Source organism: Quercus suber, unplaced genomic scaffold, assembly GCF_002906115.3.
Source record: "Quercus suber isolate HL8 unplaced genomic scaffold, Cork oak 2.0 scaffold_119, whole genome shotgun sequence".
In the NCBI taxonomy this organism is placed as follows: domain Eukaryota; kingdom Viridiplantae; phylum Streptophyta; class Magnoliopsida; order Fagales; family Fagaceae; genus Quercus; species Quercus suber.
The window spans coordinates 869,174-885,137 of NW_027069584.1; the positions used below are offsets into that span (position 1 = coordinate 869,174).

A 15,964-nucleotide genomic window follows, 5' to 3' on the forward strand; every position below is an offset into this window, starting at 1 on the left:
AAAAAAAAAAAATCTATTTTGTATCCTCAAACACTACTTTATCTATTTTACAACCCACCCACATCTTAGTTTTTATTTGTACATACAATCCAATAAAATAATATAAACTATCTAATAAAATAAAATAAACTATTATTCTCTCTCTCTCTTTTTCCTCCCACTCTCTTTTTCTCTTTACACACAATTATAAGATTAAAATAATATATCATTACTGTTCATAGGTTGCAAATTTTTTTAAGTTTACAAACCCGGATGGAGTGAGTTTTGGGTGTCTTGAGTTGTAAAATAGCAACTGGGAAGTGTTTATACTCCCCAATACTAGTGCTCTCACTGTTCATGGGTTGAAAACCTAAATATAAATATTTTATTAGCTCTCTCATCCTTTAATCTCTCACTCTCAAACTCTCCCTCTCTCTCATCTTCTCTCCTCTCACTGTCTTGTCCCCCATCTCTAGCTCTCTCTATCTATTTCGTTTTCCTCTCCTCCCAAATTGGATGATCGGCAAAGAGGTGGGTGCTCCTGTGGCGTGGCAACGCCATGTCCATCTGTCTCCCCGAGGATGTGATGCTCAAAATCCTCTCCATGTTACACCCAGAATCTCTTCTCCAATTTAGATTGGTATGCAAATCGTGGCTCTTTCTCATTGGCACACCATATTTCCTTACGGGGGCTAGGTTTCAGAGGTGGGTCCTTTTAGTGGTGGTTGGGATTTGGAATTGGTGTGGGTTGTGGAATCGATAAATCGGTGGCTGGGTTGTTGAATCGGTGAAACTGTGGAATCGGTGACTAGGTTGGGTTTTTTTGTTGGGTTGTTTAGGTGGTGTTTGGGCTTTAGTTTCGATGGCTTATGGCTAGGGCTTGCATTTGAACTGATGGAGGTGGTGATGGAGAGAGAGAGAGAGAGAGAGAGAGAGAGAGAGAGAGAGAGAGAGAGAGAGATTTATAATATTTTATATTGTAGTTAAATTATTTTATTATGTTGATTTATATTATTTTATTGTGTTGTATAGACAAATAAAAATTGCTATGCAAAGTATATTGTAAAGTGGGATGGTATACTAGGTTACAAAATAGTAACTTTTATACCACCCTGGATGCTAATGCTCTAAGTACTAGCATTGGAGGTGTATAAACCCTCCAGTTGCTATTTTAGAAACCAATAAGCTAAAACAAATCCTTATCTGAGAACCAACTATTCACAGGTTGTAAAAAAAATTATTATATTATTCACTAATTTTCTCTCTCTTACTGTTTGTCACTCTTAACTTCTTCAGCCACTTTTTTTTTTTCATTTTTTCTGATTCTTTATCTCTCATTCACTTCCTCTTTGTGACTCACTCCCTCTATTTGCCCCTTTCACTTCTCTCTCTCAAATAGTCCGGTGCTAGCATGGTGGAGGTGTGGGTCATATGTGGCAACGGTGGAATCTTGGCACGTGTGGTGAAGGCGTTGTGGGCTTTTACTGGGTTTTGGGGCTTTCGCTGGGTTTTGGGGCTTGTGCTTTTTGTGGGTTTCTGCTAGGTTTTGAGGTGGTGCGGTGGTTATGGTGGTGATGTGGAAAAGAGAAATAAATGGTGGCTGGGGTTTGGGTTTGTGATCTAGGTTTGGGTTTAGGCGTTTAACTGGATGATCTGGGTTTGTGATCTGGATTTGCTTCGTTGGTGTCTGTAACTTTGGTTGTGGGTGTTGGTTTGGAGGTGTATGGGCGCAAGCTTCCGTGACATGGTGTTATCCTTCTTTGTGGGAAGTACGCCTTGGCCTAGGGTAAACCATGGCAGAGGGTGTAAATGAAGTCACCACCTAGACTAATCTTTACCAAAGCATGTGTCCAGAGTTTAGGTATGGGGATGGGAAGGTGTTAGGCACCCAACCCCAGCCAACCCTTTGGTCGGCTTCTACTCATTGTGTTCCAAGTCTTAATCTCGTTAAAGGCATATTTAATATGTTATTCTAACTCACATACACTCTAGCATGCATTTAGAGCAATCAACATGACATAATCATCCCAAACCTAATCATTCATCTATCATGGCATTTATTAAAAAAAAAAAAAAAGACACATCCTAGGGCAGAATATGTAGAATTTATAACCTAGAGAAAATCATAATTTTTGGAAATTTCTAATTCTTTTAATTTTATAGCCAAAGTGGTGAGGAAATTAATTATGTTAGGCCAAATTGATTGGGTCCACTAGTGTTTGATTTTAGACTTAAAAACTTTCAAGTACGGACAACATCGATAAAAAGATTTTGGAGTAATTAATCCAAATCTGCAACTTTATTTTGAGACCTATGATGTTTTTCATTACTAATAATTGATGGTGTGGGCAATAAATTTATGAAGGTGATGATGTAAATAGCTTAGGAATTTCTTTGGTTTCACTCAACTATCCTAAAGCATTCGTTTATTGATTGGTTAGCTGTAAATAACAAACTCTCCACACGAGATAGAATGGTCAAGTACGGTCCTCGGGTAATAGATTATGTGTATTTTTTTTTTTTTGGTAGAAATTGTCTTGAAAGTAGAGATCATCTCTCTTCTTTAAATGTTCTTTCACTTGAAGAGTTTATGATGACATGATGAAGTTGTGTCTAGTTTCAAATGCTCAGTTTGTGTGGGAGAACTTGATTACTTGGGGGGCTAGAGAGTTAAAAGGGAAGGGGCTAAGAGTAATAGGTTGCAAACTTGCTTGGTGGTCAATAGTTTACCACATTAGCTACAAAGGAATGCCATGGTTCATGAAGATAAAATTTGTACTAAGGTGCAACTCAAGAGAAGCATCGATCATTAAGGATGTCAAAGCTAGGTTGGGGTTTCAAACCAAGTTCTTGCAAATGCTCCTATCTATTGTAATTTGGGGATTGAACCAAATGATATTTTATTTGATCCCAGAACCCCTATGTTGTTGTGTTTTGTCAAAGTGTTATTTTGATGTCCATCTATATAGATGTGTTGTTTAGTTGTTAGTGCAATTTTTCTTTGCTACTGGCTTTGGCTTCTTTTGGTTTTGTTGTTAGATTTGTAATTTGGTTGATGTAGCAAGGAGATTCCCTATGCTGGTATCTGCTCTTCTTTGGTTTGGGGGTTTTCCCTATGTTCTTTGTTTTGTTTGAATAAATATAAGCTTAATTACCAAAAAATAAATAAATCACTTAGGAATTATGAATATCAGTTAATCTAATTTTGGGAAAACTAGGTCATACTCCATTTGGACAACAAGGTGATCAATATGGTTGAGTTTTGATAGTCATGATATGAAATTTAGGTACTATCATGTTATAATTTTGAGGGCTGCCTTAATGGGTTAAAAAAGTTAAGCACAAAATTTTAAGTTTTGAACCAAGTTCGTATCAATAGTTAAATCCTTATCTTGTTCTTACTGCCTCGTATTCTCTTATATATAATTAGATATTGGCATGTTTATATTTATTGAGTCATTAATCCTGTATTAGATTCTAGTTGATATTGTTAGGTCTTTTGACATAGAAATTGTTTGTTAGTTTGAAGTAAAGTGGCCTTTAGATAATGATTCCTCCCAAAATATTATATTATATATGTATAATTGGAAAGAAGCTTTGCTAAATAGTGAACCTTTTATGTAAAATTTCTTTCTATACATGGCTATCTATTTTATCTTATTCAATTGTTAGCTCACCCTTTTACTCCATCATTTTTAGATTAGTGCAATGGACTCTCTTAATAAAATAAATTGGTGACCGTTTGGGCTATGAACTAAAGACTAGATGTGCTTCCCTATGGTTTCATCTTGTGTGTGTATTGTATGGTTTGTATTGTGGTGTTGTTATGTTGAATAAAATTTAGTCTCATAACTCATTCATCCCAAAAAAAAAAAAAATGTTTAAGATGTGAGATTAGCAGCTATGCTTCTTGTTTTGTAATGTGTTGAGTTGTAAAACTTTGTAATTTTCTAAAGTGTGTGGCTTAAGTCTTAATAAATGTGACGTTTTTATCAGTGATTATGTGTATGACCAAACCATTTGTATTCATCTAAATTGGCCAATTTTTATCACGGATTATGGGGTTTTTTTTTTTTTTTTTTTTGGGTGCAAAAGATTATGTATATTTTGTAAGGTGGGACTAAAAGAATATTTTGAGGGGGTGGGTGAAGATTTATGTAAGATTGTAATAGGTAGTTGCTAGATTTTGTGATATTGTTAAGCCAATTTGTGCTAGGATTGGGCCTAAAAGGGAGCTATGCTAGGGCTTGTACATATTGGACTAAATAAAGCTCAGGTTCCCGCTTGCAGCCGTTAACGGACAAATCTCACAGCCTTACATTCGAAGTCACTCATTTAGTCAAATTATTCCAAGTCTTCCACAGTATTTTATACATGAGCCGCAATTTGAAGTCACCTATTACGAATTCTAAGAACAAAGCTCTTGAAATATAGCCCCTTTTTAATTTTTATAACAATCAAAAGGTAAGTTACCCTTAATTTTGTTATTCTTGAAAGCCTAGAGCTGAATTAAGGCCCAATGATCCCTTTTTGGGTCCTGGACTATGGTCCTGACCATGGTAGATTTGGCATGTTGCCTTGACGCAGAAAGGTACCAAGGTCACACATGCACGCAGAAATAACTAGAGGAAAAAACAAAACAAATCCCAATGGGCCAACCTAATTGTTTTGTATTTTAAGGTTTCATTTCTTTAAAGGAAAAAACAAAACAAAACATGCTTCGATGCTATATCCTCACCTCAATCGGATCTTGATTGGGATATCTCCAATGTCATCAGTAATATTTTAAATTTCGAAGTCTTTTTCTCTAGTTGCAATTTTCGTTGGGTCAATAGAGATTGCAACAATTCAGCTCATACGGCTGCCAAGCTTTCTCTAAGGACATTTGAATCTTTCTGTTTTAATAATCTCAGTCTTCCCGAGGTTTCAAAAACCCTTTGTGAGGATGACTGCTTGTTTTGTTCTCCTTTTTAAATAAACATTTTAGTTTATCAACCAAAAAAAAAAAAGCCTCATATACATTAAGCTAGCGATGTAAGAATATGTTAATAAAATTAAATAGTGTTGCTTCTGAATTAAGATTGCCTCTAATGCTCCAATACCATTCTTCTAAACGAGTATTAAATTATCACTTAGACCAATCTTGGTTAGCTGGAAATTTACAACTACTGTTTTCTCCCCAGAGCAACAATATTTGAGAACATTATTTATTTAATTATTTCCCTTACACCAACGACCATTCCAAGATACACAAAGTTCACCTTAATATTACAGTAAACGACTCAACTATCAAACACACACACACATAATTACTTTAGACGCATTATATCAAACACCTTCATACTATACAAAAACCCAATGGTGTCGTCTCTTATAGACGAGGACACTAAGTGGTGGAAAGCTGATGTAGTCTACTCACTCTTCCTACCCTTTGAAGCCAACACAATTTTGTCAATCACATTGAGCTACAATCTTCTCAAAGACAGTCTAATTTGGACTGGTAATAAACATGGGACCTTCATAGTTAAAAGTGCCTACCACATTGCCTTAAGCATGGTGATACCTCCAGACGAATGTGAATGCTCTTCAAACAACTCTAAATCTCTGATTTGGAAAAGAATATGGCACCAAAAAATTCCCCCAAAGCTCAAAGTTTTTGCTTGGAGATTTTGTGTTAATGGCCTTCCCACCATGGAAAACTTAAGTCACAGAGGCATAGCGTGTTCTAGCTTCTGCCCCATTTGTGACAAAGCAATAGAGACTACGACCCATGCTCTTTTTTCACTGTGATCATGCCAAGCTAACGTGGGCTCTTTGGTCTGACTACCCTATAGACCTTTCATGCCCAATCTGTGATCCTGTTGATATCGTTATAGACATCATTATGAAGGGCACCTTGCATGACATGGAGATATTTTTTGCAACAGCCTGGTCTATTTGGTGGAATCGCAATCAAGTAGTGCATGAGGACTCGGGTTCTCCTCCAAGCCAAAGCTGGGAATTGGCCAATAGAACCCTCATTGATTTTAAGGATGCTTGTTCCCACCCCCCACCCCCCACTGCCCCATTCCGCCCACGGTCCTCAAATGGAAAGCTCCTCCCTCTAGCTTCTTCAAAATAAATGTTGATGGAGCCACCTTTAATGATGGTACCAACGCTTGCATTGGGGTGATTATCTGGGACTGCCAAGGCCTTCTATTGCAACTTCTAGCGAAGTTCTTCAGTCTTCCTATTTGGTAGAAATTGACGAAGCTTTTGCTCTTGTGCATGGTGTGCTACTTGCTTTGGAATTGAAAATTTCCCATGCTATCTTCGAGTCAGATGCCCTCTCTATTATTCAAGCTCTTAACCGTGGAGATGCTGATGGTGAGATTGGTTTCATCCTTCAAGACATTAGAAGTTGTTCAGCCTCTTTCAGTTGGTGCACATTCCAACACCTAAAAAGGGATGGCAACAGAGTTGCCCATGAACTTGCAAAAGCTGCTAGACTATCAGGTTTTTCTCAAATTTGGAAGGGAGTTAATCCCAGCGGTGTAGAACACCTAATCTTAGATGATATCTTACTAGTTTCAGCTTCTGTGATTTCCTTTCTCAGTTGTACTCCAATTTCAGCTTATTGAACGAAAGTTTGTCTGATTCCCCATAATAATAATAATAATAATAATAATAATAATAATAATAAAAACTCAAGATTTTCCGATGACCCATTACCACTCCACCGCTAATCACACACACACACACACACACACACACACACAACGAGAGACAAAAGAAAGACCTCCAATTTAGCCAGAGATATCGATTACCCTGATATTGGGTCTACTAGTACTAGCCTCCACTTTGGGAACAATGACAGTGAGAACCCTATGCATGGATGCCTTCAGTTGCTCAATGAAGCCATCGTCTGGGATCTTGAACCTGCTCATGAAGTTGCCGCTCTCGACACTGACCTGCAGGACTCGATCATCTTGGAGCTCAACCAACACGTCCTCGTTCGGAACACAGAGCTTCAACACGTGGGCTCTCGGGGTTTCCCTCCAATCGAGCCTGGTGTTCACAAAGCACCAAAAGAAGAGTAGTGAAGGGAGAAGAAAGTGGAGAGTGAGTGTAATGGAGAAGGGAAAGGAAAATCGCTAAATGGGTCCCAGTTAGAGAGGTCTAAGGCCAAAGGGTCCCAAAGGTCTTGGGTGGAATTGTTGGAATTGGAGACACTTCTTTCTTGGTCACTGACTGAGACAATCGACATGTTTGCTGAATTGGTCAAAATGGAGACGAGAATTGAAGAAGGTAAAGCAAATATGAGCGGAAGTGGAACTTTGCAAAAGTGAAGTATTGCTTCAATTATGGAGCAACTTTCGTGAAGAAATTCTCTTTCTAGTTTCTAGAGCTTTCGCCAAGCGTACGTACATGGGCTTTTTGAAGCAGTACGTGATAGAAAACCCCATCCGGCGGTCTAATAGGCTTTAGACATGGTTCATAAAGCCCACCCATGCTTGCATTACACATGGTCAAATGGGCGTTAAAGAGAAATTATAAGATTCACATGCTGACAAGTAATGTAATCTATAATTTCACTAAAAAATTGTCATTTGTTTAAAATTGTTAGTTAGAAAATTTTTTTAAACAGAAATTAATTACTGACTCAGCAATTTTAAACAAGTGGAAGTTTTTTAGTAGAATGGTGGATCATATCACTTGTCCACCAGAGGATTTTATAATTTCTTCAAGTTTAAGACCACTTTGGTTGGAGAAATGCTATTCTCATGATATTTTTCTAATACTTTTTACAATAAATTTGAAGTGATATGTTGTTATGAGTTGTTATTAATGGAATAAGAAAGTAATTTTAGTGGTAGATTCAAATTATAATCAATAACAATTAATTACCCATGATTTTTTGTGAAAATATTGTAAAAATAGCACTTCTCCTCTATTAGAGAAAGGTGAGTATAAAAAAAACTCACTTATTGACTACCGTGCTATTCTTCTTTCATGATCTTATGAATCATGAGAGTCTAAAAAAGGTTAGGACCTATTTATTTTTATATTTTAAAGTAATGTAAAGCACTCATATCAATCAATGTAAAATAGTATAAGGGTTCAATTTTGTCCATATAAGTGATATAACTTCAAAAATCACTTATATCAGTCTATATAAACTTGTGTAAATTTTGATTATTCCTACATGTAAATCTATTTTTTAATACTTTTTTTTCTCATATACAAAGAGAGAAAGAGAGATAATTTGAGAGAGTAATAAAAAATTGATAAAAAAATAATATTTTAATAAAATGTAGTATAAAATTGATAATTTGTTTGAGTTTTTTTTTTTTAATGATTAAGTAAAATAATAAATTATGTGTTTATGTAAAAAGAAAGTTTATTATGAGGAATTGAAAATGCTGTTAAATAAGTTAATCATTATTTTTTTTATAAAAATAATTTATAAAATAATTTACTAATGCATGTCCTTATAACATATATTAGCAAAATTAAAAAAAAAAATAGTAGTACAAAGAAACTAAGAAAGGGACAATGAAAGAGCTTCAAGAAATTAGTAGTACATATTATCGCGTATTCTTGATGTGGTGGTCACTACACAAGTATAAATGTTTGTGGAGTGTGGGAAATAAGGATCAGTGTTCAAATGTCTAGTTAAGAACTTTATATACATATATATTTAGATTATGTTAGAGTGAAAATTTTATCTTGTTAAAAAAATAAAATAAAATAAAATTAGTAATACATAAGTAGACAAAATCAACCAACAATGAGTACAGCAAAAATATTCTGGTTTATCTTATCAAAAAAACAAAAAACTCAGTTTAGGACCACAACGCCCTTCTCCTTTTGTTTTCCCTCCAAAAAATACAACCTCCCCACTCTTTCTGCGAAGCTTCTGGACGGCTGTCCTGTCCTTTCGGTGGACTAAAGAAGAGCAAGTATATCATTTTTTTAAGTATTCACGAATCACGACATAAAGGATAACGATGCATTGAAACAAACAAAGATAAACACAAACATTTTTTCTCATCAATCTGACATGCTTTCAACTGTGCATTCACGTACGTGGATGGTGTGTCACGTGATTACAGTTGCGTCAATTTCCGCTGAGAGTAAGCATTAAGAGCATTCGCAGCCGGATCTCATATCTCATTTTATTTTACCATCTTAAAAATTTATTTTATCAATTATACCATACTATTTACAATATACTCAACTTTTCAAAATTCTATTTTCCTCTTCTACTCATTAAAATAATATATTTACGTAATAAAATATATTTTTTGTTTTTTTGTTTTTTTCTCAATTTTCTCCCTTGCAGTCGTCATCCTCCATTCCTTTACTTTTCACCTTCTTCCAGCTTCCTTCTCCAAATCCATCATCCATATCAACCCAACTCCTCCACACAACTCCTCCATCATCCATATCAACAACCCAGATCGGCGAAACAGAAAAGAAAAAAAAAAAACCATTAACCAGCAAACCCAAAAATTGATATACCAGAAACAACGCTATGCCACAAACCCAGAAAAATCACAAACCCACAACCGTTCCACGCCACAAACCCACAAACCCAGAAATTTCTCAAACCCAGAAACCCAGAAAAACCATCCACCGATCTTCGCCACCACAGCTCCACCGATCTCGCCACCCATAGATCTTCGCCACACCATAGCCATCACAATGCCGATACCAGCAAACCTAGAAAAAAAAAAAAAAAACATATACCAGCAAACCCACACCAGATCACAATGCCATAGCCACTACAGCTCCACCGATCTCCGCCACGCCACAACCACCACAACGCCGATCACATATACCAGCAAACCCAAAAAAAAAAAAAAAAAAAAAAAAAACCATTAACACCCACACCGGATCACAACGCCACAGCCACCACAGCTCCACCGATCTTGTCACCCACCGATCTCCACTGTGCCAATCTCACTACCCACCGATCTCCGTCGTGCCAATCTCGCCACCCACCGATCTTCACCTCGTCGATCTCCACCACGGGGTATTGGGTCTGAAGAGAGCAGATGAGAAAGAAAGAAGGAAGAGAGAGAAAAGAAAAAGAAAAAAAAAATGAGGGAGGAGAGAGAAATTGCCAGGTTAAATGGAGAGAGGAGAGAGAAATGAGAGTTTTAAATTTTTTATTTTTTTCAATTCAGCTACAGTACCATCTTACATTTGAGATGGTACTGTAGCTATATTTCAAATTTTTTTAGCATTTTAGCATATGGCCTTCCAGTTGCTGGCCTTTTTTTGGGCTTGTATGCCAAATGTGCCTTGCATTTGGCATATAGCAATCCGAATGCGGATGCTCTAAGACCCGGTGCAATACCACCTAAATCCTTAACGAAAAGTTTCAACTTTTTTCATCTTTTACTTTTTCTAACTTTTAACTTCTTTTTTTTTTTTTTTTTTTTAAATCACTTTGATCAAATGGCAATTTCCGACACAACACTTCTACTAATAGCACTAGCATTAGGGGTATAAAAATTTCCAAGTTGCTACTTTAGCAACCAAGACACAAAAAACGACCTTCGTCGAGGTACCGGTATATAAAATATTTTAGTAACCGTAAACAATAAGGTTGTGTATATATAAAACCTCAAAGCACTAATATCTAGGATATTTAAAAAAAAAAAAAAAAAATCTTTTTTATATTCTTAAACACTACTTTATCTATTTTACAACTCACTCACATCTTAGTTTTTATTTTTACATACAATCCAATAAAATAATATAAACTATCTAATAAAATAATATAAAATATTATTCTCTCTCTTTTTCCTCCCACTCTCTTTTTCTCTTTACACACAACCATAAGATTAAAATAATATGTATGCAATCTTACTGTTCATAGGTTGCAAATTTTTTTAAGTTTACAAACCCGGATGGAGTGAGTTTTGAGTGTCTTGAGTTGTAAAATAGAAACTGGGAGGTGTTTACACTCCCCAATACTAGTGCTCTCACTATTCATGGGTTGAAAACCTAAATATAAATATTTTAATAGCTCTCTCATCCTTTAATCTCTCACTCTCAAACTCTCCCTCTCTCTAATCTTCTCTCCTCTCACTGTCTTATCCCCCATCTCTAGCTCTCTCTATCTATTTCATTTTCCTCTCCTCCCAAATTGGATGATCGGCAAAGAGGTGGGTGCTCCTGTGGAGTGGCAATGCCATGTCCATCTATCTCCCTGAGGATGTGATGCTCAAAATCCCCTCCATGTTACACCCAAAATCTCTTCTCCAATTTAGATTGGTATGCAAATCATGGCTTTTTCTCATTGGCACACCATATTTCCTTACCGGGGCTGGGTTTCAGAGGTGGGTCCTTTTAGTGGTGGTTAGGATTTGGAATCGGTGTGGGTTGTGGAATCGATAAATCGATGGCTGGGTTGTTGAATCGGTGAAATTGTGGAATCGGTGACTGGGTTGGGTTGTTTGGGCGGTGTTTGGGCTTAAGTTTCGATGGCTGGTGGCTAGGGCTTGCATTTGAACCGATGGAGGTGGTGATGGAGAGAGAGAGAGATTTATAATATTTTATATTGTAGTTATATTATTTTATTATGTTGATTTATATTATTTTATTGTGTTGTATAGAAAAATAAAAATTGCGATGTAAAGTATATTGTAAAGTGGGATGGTATACTAGGTTACAAAATAGTAACTTTTATACCACCCTAGATGCTAATGCTCTAAGTACTAGCATTGGAGGTGTATAAACCCTCCAGTTGCTATTTTAGGAACCAATAAGCTAAAACTCATCTTTATCCGAGAACCAACTATTCAAAGGTTGTAAAAAAAAAAATTATATTATTCACTAATTTTTTCTCTCTTACTGTTTGTCACTCTTAACTTCTTCAGCCACTTTTTTTTTTCCTGATTCTTTATCTCTCATTCACTTCCTCTTTGTGACTCACTCCCTCTATTTGCCCCCTTTCACTTCTCTCTCTCAAATAGTCCGGTGCTAGTATGGTGGAGGTGTGGGTTATATGTGGCAACAGTGGAATCTTGGCACGTGTGGTGAAGGCATTGTGGGCTTTTATTGGGTTTTGGGGTTTTTGCTGGGTTTTGGGGCTTTTGCTTTTTGTGGGTTTCTGCTAGGTTTTGAGGTGGTGCGGTGGTTACGGTGGCAATGTGGAAAAGAGAAATAGATGGTGGTTGGGGTTTGGGTTTGTGATCTAGGTTTGGGTTTTGCTAGATGATCTAGGTTTGTGATTTGGATTTGCTTCGTTGGTGTCTGTAACTTTGGTTGTGGGTGTTGGTTTGGTGGTGTATGGGCGCAAGCTCCCGTGACATGGTGTTATCCTTCTTTGTGGGAAGTACGCCTTGGCCTAGGGTAGATCATGGCAGAGGGTGTAAATGGAGTCACCACCTAGACTGATCTTTACCAAAGCACGTGTCTAGAGTTTAGGTATGGGGATGGGAAGGTGTTAGGCACCCAACCCCACCCAACCCTTAGGTCGGTTTCCACTCATTGTGTTTCAAGTCTTAATCTCGTTAAAGACATATTTAACATGTTATTCTAACTCACATACACTCTAGCATGCATTTAGAGCAATCAACATGGCATAATCATCCCAAACCTAATCATTCATCTATCATGGCATTTATTAAAAAAAAAAAAAAAGGCACATCCAAGGGCAGAAACATCACAAACAAATCAAGATAAACATACTATAGCATCTAGACATAAAAAACATGGGGTTCAACCAAGCATATCAACCATATCACATTAACCAAATCAAATGCATGTTCATAGTATTATGCATGAATTACCTCACTGCATCACAACACCTATGTATCAATGCATGATCATATTATAATGCATGTTCATAATATTCAAGCAATCTAAAACCCTAATTCTCATCAAAGAGATGAAACAACAACAAAACAAAACAAAACAGAGAGACAAAGACTTAAAGGCACATAAACTATGTTTAAAAAAAAAAAAAGGCTAAACATGTAAGTAAGATAAAGGAACGACAAACAGGAGTGAATTAGGATGTCTGGGCAAGAGTATGCGTGAGCATACATAAGGCATGCGTACATAGCTCATTTGTATGTGTATGCATACTATGAGTATGCATACGCATGCAAGCAGCATGTGCACACGCCCTAAGAACCCTAACCCAGATTCGACAATACAGAAACACAAAAACAAAGAATTTAACAATTTAACATGCTTAGAATATAAACACAAAGTAAACCTAGGCTAGGCAAACATGTTATAAATGCATAAACACATAAACACATATATAAACACAAGATCAAAAAAAAAAAAAAAAGTAAAGAAAAGTGAAGAGCCAAAGTTAGAAACTTTACCTCAACACTAGAACTTTTTAGAGCTTGATTTTGACCATTCCCCTCAGTCAATTTATTCACAATCAAATCAAAGATGAGTTAGTAAACTTAGAACCCAAAGATCAAGACCAGAAAATGTCCCAATCAAAACAAAATTTGACTTGAGGATATTTTGTAAAAAACTTCTTCTTTTATTCATTATTTTCTAGTAAATCTTATGTGTTTTTCCACCAGAATTCGTCATCCTTAAAAAAGTACCATGTATGACTTTATATAGTCGAAAAATATGGGTTTAAGGCGGCTCCCAAATGATGTGAGATTTATTCCAAACTTAGTTTAAATGCGGAAAACTTGTGTTACATAGTGTCTGGAACCCTAGCATGCGCACGCATGCATGTGTATGTGTACGCATGCTTCATGCATGTGTGCGCATACGTGTATACATGTACGCATGCCCTAGGGTTTTCGTTTTCGTGGTCTTTCTTTTTCAAAAATAGTTTATTTTGTCCAAAAATAAGTTATATTTTTCATAAATACTTTCCTCAAGTCAATTTTCATTTGATCGGCCCCTAAACCAACCTTGAGCTTTAGAATTCTAACATTATTAGAGAACGAGGGCCCAAGTCGCAAATGATACAAAATGCAGTATCTATATGGTAGATGGTGGTTCAGTGGAGGTTGGTAGTTCAATGGTGGCTGGTTTTTCAATGGAAGGGCCGGGTGGTTTGATGGTGTTTTTGGTTGTTGGAGAGAGAGAGAGAGAGAGAGAGAGAGAGAGAGAGAGAGAGAGAGAGAGAGAGAGAGAGAGAGAGAGAGAGAGAGAGAGAGAGAGAGAGAATTTTATTTATTTATTTATTATTTGGTATTGTAGTTTATATTATTATATTAAGTTGCATGTAAAAACAAAAACTGGAATGTTAGGTATATTGATAAATGGGTTGGTAAAATAGATAAATTGATGTTTGAGAATGTAAAATAAGTTTTTTTTTTTATTCTCAGATGCTAAGGACCCGTTTAGTACGTGTGTTTTAACAATCATTTTCAGTTTTTTTGAAAATACGTGTGAGTAAAAATATGTGAAAATATATATAATTTTGTTTAAAAACTGAAAAAATGTGATTGAATTCACGAACCAGATGGGGCCTAATACTCTAAAACATACAATATGTCACCAAAACGTAGTAAATATATATATATTGCCAAAATAATTTTCATAATGCGAAATTAATATTTTTATTATAACGACGTTAATTACATTCACTTTCATTAGTGCTTCCACATATGTAGATTGCATCAAACACCAAAATCATCAACATACACATATAATGACCCAGCACGTCTAACTAGACATACCAATGAAACCACAAACCCAAAATACAGAATTAACAAGGACACAAAATCAGACCCTTATTAGCTAGATTACACTGCAACTATATATATATATATTCTTCATGTCGCATGGTGAGAGATGACCCAAAATGATTTCACAGAGTTCAACCTGAAATTTCAATGGCCCTGACATCAGGCTTCTTCTCCTCCACCTTAGGAACAGTCACACTGAGAACCCCATTCTCCATTGCAGCCTTAATCTGATCCATCTTAGAATTCTCAGGAAGCCTAAACCTCCTCAAGAACTTGCCACTGCTACGCTCCACTCTATGCCAAGCATCATTCTTGTCTTCCTTCTCAACGCTCCTCTCTCCACTTAGCTGGAGCACTCTGTCTTCTTCAACTTCAACCTTCACTTCCTCTTTGTTGAGCCCAGGAAGATCAGCCTTGAACATATGAGCTTCTGGGGTCTCCTTCCAGTCGATCCTGGTGTTCACAAAAGCTGAGGTTTCCCGAGAAAACTCAGGGAAATAAGTTGAAAGTGAAGAAGGGAAAGGAAAGTCCTTGAATGGGTCCCAAACATCAAGAGCAAAGGGATCAACGTTGTTGCTTCGTCGGTTACCAAAGAAGTGTGGGATCAACGACATGTTTGATGTTTTTCTTTGCTTGATTACTTATTTTGTTGCTTTGAAACGAGGTAAAGAGAAAGCTATAAAATACTAGAAGGTTAGGAACTGAGAGCGGTTGGTTGCTGAGAAATTAAACTGAGAAGATGCTTTGCGTTACTTCACGCTACATTTGGAGAAATTATACCGGCCTGAACAAATTATTTATCTACCATTTTAGTAAAAGATTCTTATTAAAATTATTAAATTAATATTTAATTTATATTTAAAACTCCATAATTTTATTTATCTACCATTTTAGTAAAAGATTCTTATTAAAATTATTAAATTAATATTTAATTTATATTTAAAACTCCATAATTTTAAATAAATGAAAGTTGTTTACTGAAATGTTAGACCACATTACTTATTTACCATAAAAATTTTATAATTTCTCCTATAATAAAAATTTTATAATTTCTCCTTTGGGTCAGAATTCGTTTGTGCCATTTATAACTCTTAGAGGAGCATTCTAGTACTTGCGAGGAGAGGTTTTATAAATTATCATGGAGTCCCAAATGCCAGCATGATTGCACTCTCGCACTTTGATTGATCGACGAACGTTCTAGGCTAGAGCCTATTGGGATTCTCTCAATAGTCAATATTGCCATTTAAACTTTAATGATAAGGCCCACAGGTTATTAATGGATCATTCAATGGGCTTTAAATGTCTTACCT

At 36.1% G+C, this 15,964-nt stretch overlaps 1 protein-coding gene and 1 pseudogene across 1 annotated transcript; both read right to left on the bottom strand.

The window, feature by feature from the left end:
* Positions 1–6,743: 6,743 nt before the first annotated feature.
* On the bottom strand, positions 6,744–7,361 carry LOC111987793 (18.5 kDa class I heat shock protein-like; annotated as a pseudogene).
* A 7,139-nt stretch (positions 7,362–14,500) lies between these two features.
* LOC112017952 (18.5 kDa class I heat shock protein) lies at positions 14,501–15,406 on the bottom strand. Its single transcript, XM_024050413.2, has one exon. The coding sequence runs from the start codon at positions 15,266–15,268 to the stop codon at positions 14,786–14,788; it is 483 nt and encodes a 160-aa protein (XP_023906181.1). The 5' UTR covers positions 15,269–15,406; the 3' UTR covers positions 14,501–14,785.
* Between the last annotated feature and the right edge of the window lie 558 nt (positions 15,407–15,964).

Coding starts and splice junctions, on each gene's coding strand:
- LOC112017952 (XM_024050413.2), bottom strand. CDS start 15,268: ATGTCGTTGATCCCACACTTCTTTGGTAACCGACGAAGCAACAACGTT.